Here is a 19,357-nt window from a genome sequence, read left to right as displayed (position 1 = left end):
AACACACAGCATGCTTTTAGCATTCTAGTCTTGGATTTCTTACTATTTTTCTGCATCTTTATTAGTATATAGGAAGCTAATATTCTAGTTTGGTTATTTGTAAAGAAATGTTTATGAAGTTTCCTGTGTGTATTTTGGTCTTTTTGTTCTGTCCTTGAGTTTTGTTAAGCACATACTTTAATAACTAATTAATTGTTTATTTTGATTGTGTACTTATTATAGCTGTAATATTTTTGCATAATTTTGAAGCTGTCTTATTTCAATCATGAGTATTGCCATTTTGTTAGGCGTTTGTTAGAAACCTGGGGACTATCTGCTCCTCGTGAGATTATTGACGTGAAGGTAGGCACCTTTGATGTTAACCTTTAGGACTGTGAATATCAAAGACTTAAAAGCATTAGTGTGCTGCACTAAAAGAAGAAAACAGTTATAGATTGTGGCAGAATGTTGGGGTTCTTACCTGGCCAGGATGCCTGGAAGGACCAGAAAGGGACATGAATAGCTTCTGGGTCACGAGGGGGCAACCACCCTAGACTTGAAGAGGACCACGGGAGAGAAGCAAAGAAGTTCTGGCCTGTTGGGACCCGTGGCCACCGCCAGGGGGCGCCTCAAGCCTCGTGGGACCCGGAGAACTGTTACTTCTGCCACACATGGCAAGATGGTGGATGAACCTGCCAGGGATGACCCGGAGTGCTTCCAGTGCAAAGGGCAGCACTTCCGCCACACCAGGAAGTGCTGCTGGAAGGTCGTCATCAGCCACCTGGAGCACATCCGGACGGGAATAAAAGGGGCCGCCTTCATACAATCGAGGAGTTGAGTTGGGAGGAAGGGAACAACGCGTCTGGGAGTAGGAGGATTGATTGTTGTTATTGTATTATTGTTATTGATTTATGAGTATAGTGGAGTGGAGGGTGCTTTGTGCACATTATTGTTCAAATAAATTTAATATTTGGACTTTTATCTGGTGTCTGGCGTCTGGTCTGAGGGTTCAAGGGGACGACAGCGCCCCCTATATGTCACAAGATATTTTTTCAATATAAAATATGTTTTTGAACCTGGAACTGTATTGGTGAGGCTGTTACACACCCTCCTTTTATATGAATAAAACATCAAGAACAAAAACAGCTACTTAACCTGTGGCATTTTTGACTTCAACTAGTTCTGAAAAAAGGTGTGAGCACGGTAGCATTTTGTTTTCTGGGCTTGACCTAATTGTGCCTCACTCTGTAAGTTATCCCATGAATCCCTGCTTCTTGTAGTTTAATGACTGGTGTCTCATGAGTAGTTTATGATATAATTGTTGAAAATCATGATATGTAATATTGTACACTTAATTGTAATGAAATGCTTTTGTTACTTCCTCAGAAAACAACAACCAATTAATAAAACACAATCCCCTCATCTAAACTCACACTGGGTGGCCACACCTCACCTATACCGTCTATTTGTCCTTCTCTCATTTATAACTGTTTCAGTCAATTTGTCTGTGATACGTGTTACACTAACTGGCCCATATTTGCTGGGTGCAATATCGTGTCCTTCTTCAAACTAAGAATTTTGGAATGAATAAATAAACAAATCAATAAAAAGGAATACACAAATAAAAATAAATAAATAAATTCATTTTTTTACACATGAAGCTAGGTCATTGGAGTTACTAGAAATAGTTACATAAATGTTATCAGGTCAGGGTAATATATTTGCTTTCAGCCTTTTTTAAATCACTTTGTTCTCTGTATCTGAAACAGATCTTTTTAAAAATCTACCTGCAAATACTAACAATAATGACCTCAGAATAGTATTACCTGAATATTCAATGTATCCTTTTTGTATATTCTGTTTCTTCATTGCTATTCTTAATATATTTGTCTGCTCAGTGACTATTATCTTACTACAACAATACAGAAAATAAAAAATTTCAGTATTATTTTATGAGTTGGTGGCAATTACTGATGTCAACAATTAACCTTGATTTAATTAATATATGTTAAAAGTTTAAATTGAATAATCTTATCACTTATATATGTTAATGCCTTGCTGCTTTGCAAAACCCGATATGCTTTGAAACTTGCTATTTATTTAAATAAATACAAGAGGGCAGCATTTCAGCTACACATTAGTTTCATATCTTGATGCAGTACAAGCACCTTCAGTGAAAATTAAGGTTTGCTAGACATAGCCCAGGTTTGAGCATTTCAAGCAACAGGGTGATGAAGTACTGAAATAAAAAAATAGCATGGCTGCTATGCATTATCTATATATATAATTCACTAAGGCAAGACAACCATGAAAAGCACGCTGGAAGGGGCGTGGATTCACTAAGCCGCCGACAAGTGAGACACCTATGGCGCACACAGGAAGGAGCCATGCCCACCAACTCCAAGACCATTGGATACGACGACAACTCGCAGGGCCACGCTCACCAACTCGGACGCGACGACACAGGAAAAATGGCGTCATTTATGTTCGTCTGTCGTAGAGGCCACATGCAGTGCAGGTCAGGTTAATGTCATGTACCTGCAAGCTACGTTGACTGTTCATAGAGGCATGTATCTCGCGGAGGTGAATCGCCATATGCAGCGTGTGAAACGGTTTGTGAGGGGTATCCCATGGGATCCTTAAAACAATCCTTTAAAACTGAGGTTAAAGCACAATGAAGGAATCAGTCTTTAAAAACCAATAAGCCCTGTGCCTCTGTTTCATTACCGTCTCACCTGCTTCACCAATGCAGGCCCTGCAACAGTCGAGACGCTCTGTCAGCTGCTGACCTTCTCTGTGCCTGACCGGTTCACACAGAGGCAGTGCAAGAGAAAGCCGTGCCAGAGACAGACAGAGGCACACACACAGGCAGCTGGTGGGCAGCTCTCCGTGAGTTTCTCTTGCGACCAGGCACATGAGCAGGCAGTGTGTATGCTTCGAGTGTGTGGGTGGACGCGACAGGACCATCTAGGAAAAATCATGTCGCGGATGTGATTCGCTTTATGCAGTGTGTAAAACAGTTTGTTTATAGCAGATGTGAATCGCTGTATGCGGCGTGTAGAACAGTTTGCGAGGGTTGTCCCTGTGTCTTTCCAGAAGTGTTCAACCATCAATAAATAATTATGCGGTGTTTGTTATGCCGCGGGTTCACTATTGTGTTGTATTCTGCTCTCTCCAGAGTTCCATCTTTTCATTTACTTACTGTTGTATTCTCACACTAACCTGTTTTAGACAACCGTGTCTTTCCAGAAGTGTTTACCATTCAATAAATAATTATGCATGAGATTGAGCGTGTGTCTAGGCGTGGGTAAGCCGTTGAACCCCATTCGGGCTGCAAACCGTGGAATTGCCACTAAGTGCGACTCATACGCTCCCACTGTTTTCGTCCCTACCCTTTGTACACACCCTCCCACACGCTGACTGTTAATAGAGGCATGTTTCTCGCGGAGGTGAATCGCCATATGCAGCGTGTAAAACTGTTTGCGAGGGTATCCCATGGGATCATTAAAACATTCCTTTACAACTGAGGTTAAAACACAATGAAGTGAGCAGTCTTTAAAAAACGAGTTTTCGGTTACGACGCACGACCGCGTGCAGCATAGCAAAGTGTTGTACACGCTACATACAGCAATTCGCATCCGCGACAAACATGCGTCTTCTTAGATGCTCCTGCACTTTGTACACACCCCCCTCCCACCTCGCTACGCCGCACGGACGATTGTGTGTTGGTTCGTTCCGTGCATTGTTACAATGTTGTTTTTCTTGCTGATTTATTACATTACCGATTTTGCAAATATTAAATTTTCTCCCTGTGCTTAAAAATTATTAAAAACCGGCCTGATTATGTGGCGTATGGTATGCAGCGGGTTGGCTAGTCAGATATAAAACATGGATACTTCTCTATGGCAGACATACATTTTTGTTGCTGTGAAGCCTGGACTGTTATGGGGACACCTTCGTAACTAGCAACGAGGTTTGGGTTACCACTGTTATTTTATTCTATGGGGTGGTTCGATGAAAGATTACTACAAATTTTAGTTTTCTTTTGATACTTTAATAATATTTTAATTTTTATTTTAACTATTATTTTCATTTGAATTACAATATAATATTATTATTAAAAAAAAAAAACTTCTCATTCATTAGACACTCAAAATTTTCAAACAATGTAGACTAAAGTTGCTTCAGAAGCCCCTCCAGGATTAGGGACCCTGAAGCTTAAGCGTCTTTAATTTCGTAGTATTTTCACCCCAATGCCACTTGTAATGTTGGACTGCAGCAAGAAAAAACATCACAGAGGGTTTGTGCAATGATAGGCTATGAAGAGTTACCAATCACCATACGTAATGGAAAAAAAGGTTTTTAGCAGCTGATAGACTATTTTGATCCATAGTACCACATTTATTGTAGAGGTGCTGGTATCAGCCATATGCAAAAATATTTTACCAAGAAGAAACCAGAGGAGAAAGCCAATCTAGTTGCAGTCAATAAGCTTGCATTCACAAATGACTTTAAAGCTGCTCTAATAACTAAGAATTACATTACATTCTAAACAATAATGTGTAACTACTATATGTAGATGAAGACTGGCAAGTGAAACGAGTGGTACTAATGACACAACATCTTTCAGCCAAACATGCAGCTGACAAATGCTGTGCAGACAATTAGATCTACAAGCAAAGGAGGTGGATGTGTTTATTACAATGCGCATCACATTGTGACCACTAATTCGTCTACCCTTGTAATTTGGGCTTCAGTACTATGTTTTCTTATGCATTTCTAACAGAAGTCATTTGCAGATTTAAAATGTTTGTCAATTGATGAGATACTACCTGAGCATACCTAGGACATCAAAGCTATCAGAGTAGCTTTTGTCAACTGCTTGTCTGACACTTAATAGGTTGTGCATTAAATGCTTTTCAGTAAGGTAAACAAACATTTTGTTGCATGAATCACCTAACATTTAAGAAAATCTATTCGTGTATACTACATAAATAACATTTTATCTGGGAAATTTACCTTTGCCTTATTTTTCTCACTATTAAATAGGATATCTTTAATTGATAAAAAAAATAGTCATTAAGCAATCAAAGATAGTTGTCTATCGTTTAAGACAGTGTTTCTCAACCTTTTACCATGTGTGCCCCATTTTTTCATATTAGTTTTTGTGGTGCCCCCCTAAAATTTTTATGCACATTTTCATATTTTTGATTATATTGAGATCTACTTGTGGAAAAATAAAAATACAGGTCAATAACTTGTGCTTGACAAATCTGGTGTACGCGACAGAAAGCATGTTCTATGGTGTATGTGGCAGGAATCATGCAGACCCTGCATGATTATAGTGTACATGACAAGTGCTACTTCTTTTTTTTTTTATTTTTTATCATCAAAATATACAGTCACACATGTGACACATTTAAAATTAAAATCCATGGGATAAAATATATGTAAAATTCAAACATTTCTTTGGTTTTCATTAAATTTAATGATTTTTTTTTTTACTAATTTTAATAATTCCACATTTTAAATTATTCCATTCTATAATAATAAAAATGTAATTACAAATATTATAAATACTGATAAGAATACTATCACTTCTTATTTCTAAAAACAATTACTGACATATTAGCGATTGCAGAAGTTACATATTATGGTAAGAGAGAGGGATGAGTTGTAACTTGAATTATGATGTTTACTTACGGGCGGACAGGCCTATCCACGTGTCTAGATGTCTTGAAACGATGACACCACTAATTGTAGCAGCCCGAGATTTAATTGAATCGACATGCAGAGAGTCGCAGACTAGTGCCTTTATCTTTATTCACTTTATTTATTCATTTTATTAACATTGTTATACTATCATAAGCACCGTGAAAACTATAAACAAGAAATATAAAAACACATTTTTTGACATTTTAGAAAGAAACAGAATAAATGAAACGACATACAATGAATTGCGTACCTCGCTCCATTTACCAAGGGTGCAACAATTTTAAAGATTACCATTTCAGAGATCATCTTTTGCCTTCTGTTATTTCTTAACAGTTTCTCCACACATCCGATATTTTACGTTATTTCGTCCCCTACGTGCAGAATGATTTTGCGGTCATTTACACTAATACCACAGAGCCGAAAGTTGACATACTCTGTGTGATTTTTTTTTTACCATAAACAGTTGCACTAAACGAGTTTCTTTCAATGAATAGCTTCTACTTCGATTTCCATTTTTGCGCCCCCTTGTAGATATCTTGCACCCTCACAGGTTGAGAAACACTGGTTTAAGAAGTCTGATCAAAATTTTCATCCCTATTAGCAATATTTTTGCACTGATATTGATATATATATAGATATATTTTTTTACACTAATTTTGTTATATTTGAAATACATCCTTTATTGTTGTTCTCATTTATAAATTCATAAATCCGTGTCTTGCGTTATATATCTGATGAGCATCAAAGAATAATGCACATTCTTCCTGTATCTATGGGGGCTTTTCCTCATCAGTCTTCTATTTAATGCCACATTCCAAACATCTTAAGCTCATTTCATATTGCACAACTTCAAGTCAGAGGGGTTGTCACACTTGACAACTGCAGTTGCTGATCTCGTCGCCTGAGCATGTCATATTACAAGATTAGTTATCGCAGGGTTTGCCTAATTAGACAACTGTGTAAAGACTTTCCAGCACAGTTTCACATTTCCAGAATATTGCAGACTCGCCCCTTTTTCTGTCAAACAATAACATGCTGCCTGTATATATGCGGATTACAGTAAAGATGTAATCTCTGTTCTATTTTTTCTTTTTCCTGATTCTGTAAAACCACAACATCAGACATATGAGTCTCTTCTCTATTTGTCAGGGCCAAAACTCATAGCTGCATTTATATGCATTGTACTTCTGGGTGACCACTCACTGGTTTTCAGCTCTCACATTCACACAAGCCTGTCCCTTTAAAATCTGTTTGATTTTATTAGGAGGAGTTGCAGGCAGGTTATACTGAGTCACAGGGTATGTCAAAGATCAGGGGAGCATGCTGTGACTGCCGTTGACTCACTAAAATTATATAAATGAAGCCTGTGAATGAAAACTACTGAAAAAGTCATATAATGCAACATGGCTTTTATGTTAATTGACCACTCTAAACTGGCTTGCTCTAAGTGACCGGGAGTGTGCATTAGATTAATCCATAATGAACTAGCATCCCATCTGCAACTGTGAATTGGAGCATTAGAAATCTGTCTTTATCTCCAGTAAATATTTGTACTTACTGATCCACTGTGATACTGATTAGCTGTATAAACAGTAAGACTGACATCCTGATAGTCTTAGCTTAAGCTGGACTAATAATAACACTTGGACCTAATCAAAAAGGATTGTTGAAGTGAAAAAAATTACTGTACTATCATTCTGTACTATTCACATTAAGTTTTGGGAGGTATGAGTGAGTGTGGGTATATAAGCATATTATGCTGTTGGATGATGACCTTTGCAGAGATTGTTCCTCCAGGACACCTAGCACTACCAGTATGTTATCTGGATAAGCAAGTTCAGGAATGATCAAAATGTACAAAACTCAATAATAGAAACATTAGTTTCCTGTAAATAAAGGACATCCCCAATGTATCTCAGAAATGGATTCATAGGACTAGAGCTTCCAAAGGCACATCTGGCTGACATTGGGGAATCTCTTGCTTAAGCACTTAGCATGCATACTGACACAGGTTTGTTGCAAACATGTTTCCCTCTTACCTCAAAGTAAATGCCATTGCTGATGCAGCCACACTTATCAACAGGTACACACTTGCTGCCCTGGTACAGATAGCCAGGGTCACAAAAGCAGCCTGTAGTACATGAACCAGTACAGTTGGGGTTTGGAGTCTCACAGGTGGAGAAGCAGGATGGACCACAGATGACATAGTGAGAGTTAGGTGGACAGATCACTGAAAAGCACAAGAAATTACATCAGATGGACTCAGAGAACAGTGCACTCTGGATGAAGTTTGATGAAAAGGAGCAATTATTTTAAAATAAGTGGTTATATAAATATTGAAACAAAACAGCTGATTTTACTTTGAGTTAGTAAAAAAAAAATTTTTTCAAATGAAAATTCTCCTTGACAGAGATGGGTCCAGATGTGGACCTCCACAGCGCCACGATTTAGTAACTCCACTGAACGGCCAAATGGCTTTCAGGTTTTTGTCACTTTCTTTACTTGACGTGAGACCGGTAACCCTCCCACAATGCTGACCTTACCGTATCTGTAGTGTAAGCAGGTGTTATATAGCTGTCATCTATAGTATTAAATTATCAATTTTCAACTTGTTAGATTATGAAAGTGTTCCTCAGGAATTCCAATACATACCTGGAGGCTTAGTAGTCATGGTTGGAGCAAATGTAGGGTTCGAAGTAGATGTCATAGGCCTTTCTGTTAACAGTGTGGTCAGCTTTGCTGAGGTAGTTGCACCTATGGTGGTGGAAGATGTATTTTTATTTGTTGTGGTTAAGGTGTCCGTGCTTGGTTTTTCCGTATTTGCAGAGGAGGCACTTGATATTCCTGAAGTCATGGTATATGTACTAGGATTTATCGGGGCTGCAGAACTTGTGCTTAAGAAAGTGGTAGGCTGTGTTGTACCCATAGGGGATGTACCTTTTATTGTTGTAGAGTGTGTGCTTGGTTTTGCAGTGACTACTGTGCTTGCTGTTGAAGTGTCTGTTGGGGGGATGCTGGGCTTTACTGAGGTGACCAATGTGACGATTGTAGAGTAAGTGGCTGGTATCAAAGTAGTAGGGCTTGGCTTTACTGAGGCTGTCAAGACTGTTGTTGGCTTCATTGTGGAAGTTGAGTCTATGGTCGGCTTCACTGTTGCTGTTGAAGGTACAGTTGTTTTCTCTGTTGTTGATAATATTGCTCCTTTGGTTGTAGTTGATCCAAATGTTGTTTTAGATGTAGATGCTACAGAAGATGTCATTAAAGTGATATCTGTCTCTGTAGCAGCAGCAGATGACTGTGTTGGAATGGAATAGGTGGATGGTTTAGTAGTAGCAAATACTGTGGAGGGCTTCTCTGATGTGGTGCTTAGTGAAATAGCAGTAGATCCTGTCGAAGGTGTCTTCGTTGAACTAAATGCTGATGCTGTAGGCAAAATCGTGCTGGATTGTGGAGGAGGTCTGGCAGTGGTTGGAGGCACAGCTGTTGAATGACATGAAGTACAAAGGAAATAAATAAAATTCACAGTGATTTTCAGATTAGGGAAAAGGTTTGCACATAGGAAATGTTAACAGACTAGTCTCCCTATCTTAGCACAAGACTGTGTCATCCTAGCTACAATAATAATAATAACAACATGCTTAATAAAAGTTATCTTATTAAACACTAATTTTCCGTGCTATGAATACTTAATGTAAACCAGCGAAGCACAACAGTGGTCTGCAAAAGTGTGAATTAGACCATTTACAAGCACCCAGGGAGTATGTGACTTACTGATAAAGAGAAGGGGAAGTGTTGCAGATTTCAGATGCATTTCTGTCTGCTATGTAATGTTAAAGTAAATGTGTGAGCAAAATGTGTCACTTTGAATTGTGGGGTTTATTGCATGCAAGCTTACTTTGTACTGCTCTCTCTTGGATTTGATTTGAAAATTATAGGCCATGATAAGAATAGGTTTTTATGGTTGATTTTGTTTACCTGTAAAGGTTTATACTTCAATTTTTAGAGTATGTTTTAGGGTACCTGCTTGACATTGTACAGAGACTTGGTAACAAAACATCATGGAGCAAACTCACCTGGTGGTACTATTAACCTCGAAAATGTAACAGGGACTACTAAGGAGGTACTTATTGATTTGGAAATTATAAAGGGTGAAGTACTGCTTAAAATAAATAGACTGAAATCTAACACAACATTCAGAGTGCATTAGGAGGTTAATAAGTACATATTTAATGATAGATTGATGATTTCAGGACAGTGTAATATGAGCCATAGAAATCCTCACCACAAACACTAAAAAGAGAATATCCGAAAATGAGAACAAAAGAGGATTGTTGAAACAACATATGCCTCTGACATTCAAGCCTGAAAGTTGGATGAGGCTGAGTACAAACTACTGCTTATTCTTAGCATATGTTGCTTATATTAGGGAGGTCCCATTTTAAAGGTACATTCCTCCAAAAGATAAGAGTATTAACTCGCAGCTTACACGCAAACAGTATTCAAATAGTTAAAAGATGATATGTGAGGGAGCACAAAATGAGTCAGCAAAGGCAAGCTGAAGCAAAAGCAGAAAAAGAGATAGAAAAAGATTTTGGAGTTGCAGTTACAAATCAAGAAGACCATCTGAATTCTGATTTTGAAACCATGGTAGTGGTAAAATCCTGCTGCATTTTCAAGGATAAAAGCTTTCTATTCTTAACACTTTTATGTGATTATGGAATCAGTTCAGAAATAATAAACACTCAATTTGCTTTAATACACGATGAAGTGACCAATCAACTGTCCTTTACAGTTGTTTTAACTTGTAATGTCACACATTTGAATTAGGGAGTTGAAATAATGGCCAAATTAATCACCTTATAATCGAGCACCATACATAGCCCCAATTAATGAATGCAGGCTTCACAATTATCCTTTGATGAACATGGCAACAGTTTTAAGGCTGTCCATTTTATAACCAGTCTGTCCAGTTTAGGATGGTTGGGAGTGGGTGCCTATCTCTCTGCTCTAGACAGGCACTGTTGGACAGGTCATCAATACCGAAAGGAAATGCTCCATATGTTCATTTTTAAAGTGTTTCAAAATGTCCACAAAGCAAACACATTTGAATTGCTCAGCTGAAAAACATTTCAATTCCTAGGGGTGGCACTCAAAGAAAAAGGGTTGAAATCCCCTGATTTAGAGAATTCCTAACTCTGGCCAGTACCTCATCAAAAAAGGCTTCTTGCTTACCTTGACACGGGGCGATGCATACACTGTCCACTGCAATGTCAGTTTTATCAGTCTCTCCATACACTCCTTCTATTACAAACTGTGGAAACAAGAAGAATTGTATGAGTGTCATTCTGTAATTGTGCTGCATTGTGCTTAGACCCTGTTCTTTGTCACCTGCAGCAAAATTTCACTAACTAGAGAAAGGTGTGAAATGTGAATGGTACTGAAAGCAAAATGGAGAATTTAAGTAAGAGGCCAACTACTGAGGTACAATGTATGATTCAGCAATTAGAGATTAACCAGACAGCCAAGTGAAAAGTGCAAAGCATAGGAAAGAGGCAAGCTAAAAAGAAAGGTAAAAGTCAGATTTTCTGTCTGTTTGTGATGTTATGAGCAATACTATATATCAGTTTTAACAAAGACAATCGCAGCAAAGTTTTTAAATAGCAGTTTGCAATCAATCAATACATTTTTAAATTTAAGATTAAAAATTCTTTTGTCATCAGGGAAAAATCCTGCTTAAGCTTCGGCCTTGTATGTATAGGAATGTCTTGTGATGAGTTTGCTTTAGATGGGATTTCACCTGTTGATGGTGTGATAGACTCTGGTACTTATATCTGTGTAATAAACAACAGGTCTTAAATGAATAACTGGGTTATTTTTTTATCATGTTTATTTTGCATGTAACTTTACATTTATCCTTGTTGAACAATGGCTCCAGCAATTTGTATAAAACAATTAACACCTTTGAACAATTAAACAGATTTTTACAATCAACTGAACTTACTGTTTAGAAGTGCTAGTGATGACTTTAATGTGAATATAAAGTGCTCACTACTAACGGCATCCACGTACCAATTCCCATAATGGCAAATAAAGAAAACCAATAATTAGCCTTTTACTCTTGAGGTTATTTCATATAATATACTAAAAACTGCTTTGACCAGTGTGACGTGTGAGTCCCTGTCTTACATTCCAAAACACGAGTACTTTAGCAAAACCAACTTTATTCAGCTTGAAACAGGAGGAGCACAGTTATTTATTGTAGTGGGATCTACCACTCTCCTAAACACAGACATAGCAATCAGGCAGAGTCATGGCCGGTTAGTGGCCAAGTAATCCTGTTCCCTGCCTTTTTTAATGTTCCTTGCATCATCCATTAACACTTAAAGCACGACCGCGATTGACACGCATCTGCTTTAACTGCGAGCCACTTCCGTGTTGGGAGCCCGTGGTTGCCCTGGCAACTGATAAACTGTCTTCCATAGATGCGGCGATCGCACTTCAGGACGCTCTTCGGCCTGTTGTCCCATTGGGGGGAGTCCCAAAAGAGTTTAGAAACCTTACACCAGAATAAAATTGAAACAGCCCTAAACACAGCCTCAAATTACATGCCTGAACTTGACCACTCTTGTTAAAGTGAACTTCTGCCAGTTTCCAGCCCTTTCCTTGGTTTCCTGTCCGGGTGAATAGTGAATTGCCCAGAACTGCCCCTAATGAGGAAATCAGAAAATATAAAAAGGATGTTAAATGGCATGCTAATTATTATAATCATAATTTTGCAAATAAAAGTCTTTCAAACAGCCCGTACAACCTTTGTTGTTATTTGCATTTGGCAGTTAAAAAAAAAAGAAAAGTCCACTCACTGATTATCATCATGCTATTTTGTATCTTGATTTTGTTTATTTTTTTCTCAAATTCATTTCAAGATATCTAAAATAAATTTTTGAATATCTCAAAAGGCAGCACGGTGGCACAGTGGGTAGCACTGCTGCCTCGCAGTTAGGAAACCCGGGTTTGCTTCCTGGGTCCTCCCTGCGTGGAGTCTGCATATTCTCCCTGTGTCTGTGTGGGTTTCCTTTGGGTACTCCGATTTCCTCCCACAGTCCAAAGACATGCAGGTTAGGTGCATTGACGATCCAAAATTGTCCCTAGTGTGTGCTTGGTGTGTGGGTGTGTGTGCCCTGTGGTGGGCTGGCACCCTGCCCGGGGTTTGTTTCCTGCCTTGTGCTCTGTGTTGGCTGGGATTGGCACCAGCAGACACCTGTGACCCTGTAGTTAGGGTAGAACGGGTTGGATAATGGATGGATGGATGGATATCTCAAAATATCTGCATATATTTTCAGTTATCCCAAATTGAAGATGGAAAAAAAATGGAATTCAAATATCTCGTAATGCACTTCACCTTATTTCAAGATATCTTGAATTCTTTTTATGATATCTTAAAATGCATTTGAGATATCTAGAGATATCATTTTCCAACCCACTATATCCTAACACAGGGGTCTGTTGGAGCTAATCCCAGCCAGCACAGGGCACAAGGCAGGGCACCAGCCCACCACAGGGCACACACCAAGCACAATTTAGGATTGCCAAGGCACCTAACCTGCATGTCCTTGGACTGTGGGAGGAAATCCGGAGCACCCAGAGGAAACCCACACAGAAACGGGGAGAACATGCAAACTCCATGCAGGGAGGACCCAGGAAGCGAATCCAGGTCTCCTTACTGCGAGGCAGCAGCACTACCCACTATGCCATCGTGCCGACCAGAAGTAGAAGTATTTTCAAATATCTTTAATTCACTTTAAGATATCTTAAATACACTTCCAAATATGCTTTTTGAGACATCTTTAAATGTTTATCTGGCTTGCCATATATTTTGTTTCCTAAGCCACAGAACTATATGTTGTAAGAAAAAAGAGTATTTGAAGAAAACCCACATGGAAACTAAAAAAGTCTGTGCAGATAGTGTCCAAACGGTGCCAACCCCAAAACAAACACTCTCCTGCACAAGTATGTTTCCTTCGGTTGACAGCTTGAGTTTCAGTTAACCTCAGCTGCCTTTATTAGTGGGATGCCAGCTTCATAAAAAAGGCAAAATTGCAAGAATGCACTATATCCTTTAATGAAGCCATCTGATCACTGCACTTGAAGAAAAGTGAGGGTCACACAGCTATAAGTACATAGTCGCATAAGCAGGTGTTTCCTGTTAAGTAGACTGTGAAAGACTGTTCCTCACCCGATGTGGTGGCATAAACATTCAGCTGCATGGTTTTTGCAGTCCCATACATGTAGTAATAGAAAGAAAACTCCAGGCAGCCATCTGACAACACCAATGGGCTTCTCAGTTCTCCTTTGACACCAGGTGCTACGTAAAGGGAATCCAATAGCATGTACATGCCAACTGAAAAAAAGAAGAAAATGTATTAATATCAATACCAAATCATAAAAAACAGCAACACTCATAGTGCTAGATTCAGGCATTAGGCAAGTGAACTAAATTGTACAGCTGAGGAATTTTATGACTTGCATAATTATTTTAAAAAAGCAATTAGCTTATTCAGTTACACGTGAACTCAAAACAACTATAATACTCTAACAGAAAAGAGAAGTCTACTGAACTTATAAAATGTATTGGTTTAGGTAATTATCTCATCCAAACCATTCTGAAAAACTATTATAATATTTTTGAACATGTACCAAAAGCAGTAGAAAGAATCAGAGCAATACAGTAATTTACTGAGAATGTTTGATATGGCTCTTCATTGAAGACCAGCCTCAAAACCGGAAGCCGTTGGTATCAATGGTAACTAATGCTGACCGGCAAATTTCACTCAAGCATTTTTTGCAGCAAATATGGTATGTTAGTCAGTGAAATTGTTCCCAAACTCTTTTCCAGGAAAAACTCCATGCAGCCAGCTAAGACAAACATTTTTTTGGCAGCACCCCATGATGGTTTGTGAGACAAGCCTAACATCACAGAGCTATAGCAGCCATACACAGAGCATTTTACATCGCTGCTTGATTTGTTTTGTAAATGCATGATGTCATTACTCCAGGCAAATTTGTGTTATAAAAAAAAAAACTTGCAATATTTTCATTTGTGGGGTGCATTAACTGACCATAATAAGAATATTATGAAAATCTGCCTTAGCCTTGGTGTACATTTTATCTTCCCTGTTGGAGTAAGCATGTTATGCTCCTTGCTATGTAGAACAGACCAGCTAGCAACAGGTACAGCCCCCAATTATATAATTCAGATTCCATGGATGACAGACTCCCTGGGTGTGCCAGTATGCACTGGCGTATATACATTAATTTAATATACTAAAAACTAAGCTCAATAGGAAAGTGCAGAGTAGTGCAAATCCCCATGGCTGGAGCCCAGGCTCATTTGCCAGCCATGCCGGGTCCATATATGGCAGGGGGCAAGGGCCAAATGCATGTACAATTAGCCACATAATGCTGCACAGAGTCAAAACAATGTGGCCCGATAGAGCCAGAAGACACTTGAGGTCCTATTAAATAATAATAATAAAAGATTTACAAGGTATTTCCCTCTATTTGATGAAAGAGAAAAGTACAAAGGCATCTGCACAAAGATTAAAACCAAACAAGCACAAGCTGTGTGATATTTGCAACATCAAAAAATGGAATGAGCCAGCCGCATGGTGCTATTTCATGGCATGGCCATTCAGTGCCCTAAAAACAGGAATCTGTGAGTGCAGTGATATATTTCTGTTTTTTACTTATTGCTAGTTTGTGGACATTTGTTGCATTTTGCTTGTGGCTGTTGTTGTGTCTGGATCTTTTGTTATTTGAGGCGTGGTGGAGCAGTAGTTAGCCGATCACAACTTTGGCCACAATAATCAGTCCAGTGGAGACACTTAAACTGCTATAATCCACTCAAAACTAGTTCAGTTCATCCTTCCTCTTTGAGTTAAATGCATCTTGCTAAGTTCAGTCAAGTTTCCGTACACTTCTACAATTTTGAATTACAGGATTCACTAGTGGTAACTTATAACAATCGACTGCAAAGCCGTTCAATAGGCTGTTCACCTTATTATGCAGACAATTCATGGCTTATGCAGTAGACATAGGTCCACCTGACATGGCTTCCTGCTAACCAAAAACTAACATGTTGTTATGTCTAGTTGAATAATTCTAGAAAGGCAAACGGTACTTTATAAGCTGCTTGCTTCTCTAGAATAATTTTGTCAACCGGGAAATTTAATATAAAGCACTGGGTGGGTTGATTTAACATAAAAGGCCACATCTACAGTGCATGCATTTACTGTAAGTAAAAACTGTACATACTGTAAAGCAGCCAATTACTTTTGAAATTACCTACTAATAGAAAGAGGATGGGGTGATACATAGAAATTTGATTATATTTACTTAAAAGTGTTCCATTACAGGGTGGACATCTATTTTTAAACTACTGACTTAAGATACAAAGAAACACACATACAATGTATATGGTTTTCAAGTAATATAGGGAAATTAGCCTCTTATTGCAAGCTAAGTTGGAGAAGAATACATTATCTGTTGTTTCTTTTGAACAAGGCAGTTTGGCATCCTTGTTGTAGATCGGCTAATTTTAGGTTGATGCATTAATATTACCTCTTAAGTTAAGTGAACAGCCACTGCACATACTTAAAAAAAGAAAAAAAAAAGTTGGAACTTTGCTCTTACTGCCAGGTTTGGAGAAGTCATCATCAGGACCAGTTCCCTCTGTCTCTGTGTTTCCAATCCACTGCACCCATGGCTCTAAACTTCCCCCTGGGTTCTGCCAGCCGCACAAGTCGTCCCATTTGTCAAAATCACAACTGACCAAGCAAGCTGTGGGAAACATTCAAAAGTGACAATTAACATAAGAAGCACAGAATTGTGTCCTGATGATAAAGGATCAAGTAGTTCTAGAAAGTTGATTCTCATGTATCACTGCAGGTTTATTCAAGTGGAGAGTTCTGCTGTAGGCCTCAGAAATGACAGCTGACACAAGACTGTAATGATGGTAGGACACTACAGATATATCACAAGAGCAGAGTTGTGAGAAATGCAAGTAGGAAAGTGTTTGGTACTTTCCTGTTTATACTGCTTATCCTTTATCTCCCTGTTGCTGATTATTACAATTGCCAACATAATTCTTCTTAGCCAAAACTCAATGTTTCGTCTCAAACATTATCAAAAAGAAATGCTTGTTAGCATCTCCAACAATTATCCCATCTTGCTCAACAGACTGAAGAAACCTGTACAATTTGTTATTAACAGTTTGACAGTTTTCCTTTTCTTCCTTGCTTTTTCTAACTTCTTCTTGGTCACAGGGAAAGTGTAGCTTGTTATTTTGAACATTTTTGAATGGCCTGGGTTGCAAAGAAACAGCTGAGAGACAGTGAGCATTCGTTTTTTTTTTTTTGTCATACAGGTATGTTTAGAACTGATATTTGTGACAATGACGAGGGTAAAAATGGCAACATTGCTTATAGCTACTGTAATTATAATTATGGACACTGACAATTTTGCTTCCTAAACTCTTTTGGTTGTATCTAATGAATTTTGGGCTCCTGATTGCAAAATTACCTTTACATATTTCCATCACATATCATTTTATTGCAATTTCCTATTTGTATGCCTTCTTCTGATATTATAAGAATTCATAGACAGAAGAACAGCTACAACTGTAACATCTGCGGTGATCTACAAGCAGTGGCACTACTAGTAGGGGTGCAGCTTGGATATACATTGTACTGTTGTGTTACATGCTCAAGAGCTTCGTTACATGAAAAATAAAAAACTGAACACTCCACATATATTTGGTTCCAAGGTAGAAAAGTATGGTACATAAACCACTTGTCAAATCAGTACCAATATTTTCACGTTATCCTTATATAAAACTTGGATTGATGAAAAATTTTATGAAAATGAAGAACAAGGAAGGATTTCAATTTCTGAGACAGATGTTTCCACAAGTAACTGATGCCAAAATTAAGGCTTAAAATTAAGACTTTTTGTTGGTCCACAAATCATACGTGTCATCAATGACTTGTGATTGAAAGATCTGCTAGTGGGACCAGAAGAAATCATATGGAAGGCATTCAAGGATGTTCTTGAGAATTTTCTTCTAAACCACAGAGCACTAAACTATATCTAGCTGGATGACAATGTACTTCAGGCATTCAAAATCATGAAGTGCAACATGTTGCTAAAGATTCACTTCCTATATTCACATTTGGACTTCTTCTTTGCTAATCTTGGAGCAGTCTGTAATCAGAATATAAGTGTATTCTGTGCAAATATTTTAAATCTGCTTTTCTTTTCTTTCTACATGCACAGCTGAGCCAGATTTAGTACAAAGGGGCTCAGCATTTAGAACTGCTAGGCCAAGCATAGGACAAGATAGACAGACACAAATGGGCAACATGCACTATTTCTGTGTGTTAAGAGCCAGCATGCCTCTCTTTGCTTTGTTTGGAATGGCATGATTTACCTAAGTAAGGGCCTGCACATGGGGAAAGAGTATAAAGCCTTGGAACATTGCCCGGCAGAGCTTGTATCCGACAGACGGATGGAAGATTACGTCATCCAATCCTGACAATCCTTCCAGCGCAGCGACGAAAATGGCAGACTCTCAAATGGGCTTCTCATTGTCCTCCTCGTCTGTTATGCCACGTAAATCGTCATTAAAGAAAGCTAAGTTATTTTCTCTTATGTGATTTCTTATCGCCATATCACTAGGGGAGGGATATCACCTTTTTACATTATATGTATATAGTTTTGCGTTACTTAAAACGCTGCAATTACAAAATAACTTATTCCAACCAGGGAGCTAGCTGTATAGACAGTCAGTGACAAACATGGTGAAAGGTTTTACCTGAACATTGCATCAATGAAAAAGCAATATCAGGGCAAGACAAGTCCATCAATGCTAGCTGACTAATGTTGGACACTGGAACAATAAGCATCCGATGCAGAGTACAAATGAAAAATCAGCAGCAAAACATTTTTAGCTCAGTACAACTAATGAAATGTGTGAGTATTACTTAGTGATATAAGTTTGTAATTTAATGCCATGTTTCTCCAAATTCCTATGTGATACAGTAAATATGAAAAAAATATTTCTAGTTCAGTATAAGCTGGAAGCTGTCTATCATAATGACCAAACATTTTTAAGGAAGCAAAACGTTTCAAAAACTTTGTTGTCAAGTGTTACCTTATCATGTCAACAAAAACAAACAGTTAATTGCAAAATATGGGATACTCAATAGACTGCTTTATAAATTTCACTTTTCTAAAATATAACTTTCAGCTTTTGTTGTCTAATAGTTGACAGAGTTTGGAATTAAATGATGTAATTATACTGTACATTTCAGTACTTACTATCATAAATGCTGTATTTCTTGGCATTAGTACATTTAGGTCAAAGCTCAAGAACAGGATGTTTTAAGGAAGATAATGGGATTCCATTAATTAAATAATAACGTATCTGAATAACATCATGTTACAGATAACTGAAATACAACCCTTCAAGTACAAAGGTTAAAATAAAAAGGGAGAGACACACACAAATGTGATGATGTGGACTAGAAGGGGCAAGTGATTCACTAATAAATCATTCTCAACAAAAAATGGGTCATCTGCAGTGCTGGGAATGAAGTAGAACAATTCA

At 38.1% G+C, this 19,357-nt stretch overlaps 1 protein-coding gene across 1 annotated transcript in view; it reads right to left on the bottom strand.

The window, feature by feature from the left end:
- zanl (zonadhesin, like) overlaps window positions 1–19,357 on the bottom strand; it is a 119,894-nt gene that overhangs the window by 88,809 nt on the left and 11,728 nt on the right. The window contains exons 6-11 of the mRNA XM_039749641.1: window positions 16,384–16,530; window positions 13,928–14,092; window positions 12,304–12,401; window positions 10,927–11,005; window positions 8,347–9,174; window positions 7,734–7,924 (exon numbers count right to left, since the gene is read on the bottom strand). Coding sequence (XP_039605575.1) covers window positions 7,734–7,924; window positions 8,347–9,174; window positions 10,927–11,005; window positions 12,304–12,401; window positions 13,928–14,092; window positions 16,384–16,530 — 1,508 coding nt within the window. The remainder of the gene's footprint in view (window positions 1–7,733; window positions 7,925–8,346; window positions 9,175–10,926; window positions 11,006–12,303; window positions 12,402–13,927; window positions 14,093–16,383; window positions 16,531–19,357) is intronic.

This window comes from Polypterus senegalus, chromosome 3, assembly GCF_016835505.1.
Source record: "Polypterus senegalus isolate Bchr_013 chromosome 3, ASM1683550v1, whole genome shotgun sequence".
In the NCBI taxonomy this organism is placed as follows: domain Eukaryota; kingdom Metazoa; phylum Chordata; class Cladistia; order Polypteriformes; family Polypteridae; genus Polypterus; species Polypterus senegalus.
Note: the sequence above shows the minus strand (reverse complement) of the source record. Positions and strands in the feature narration are given on the sequence as shown.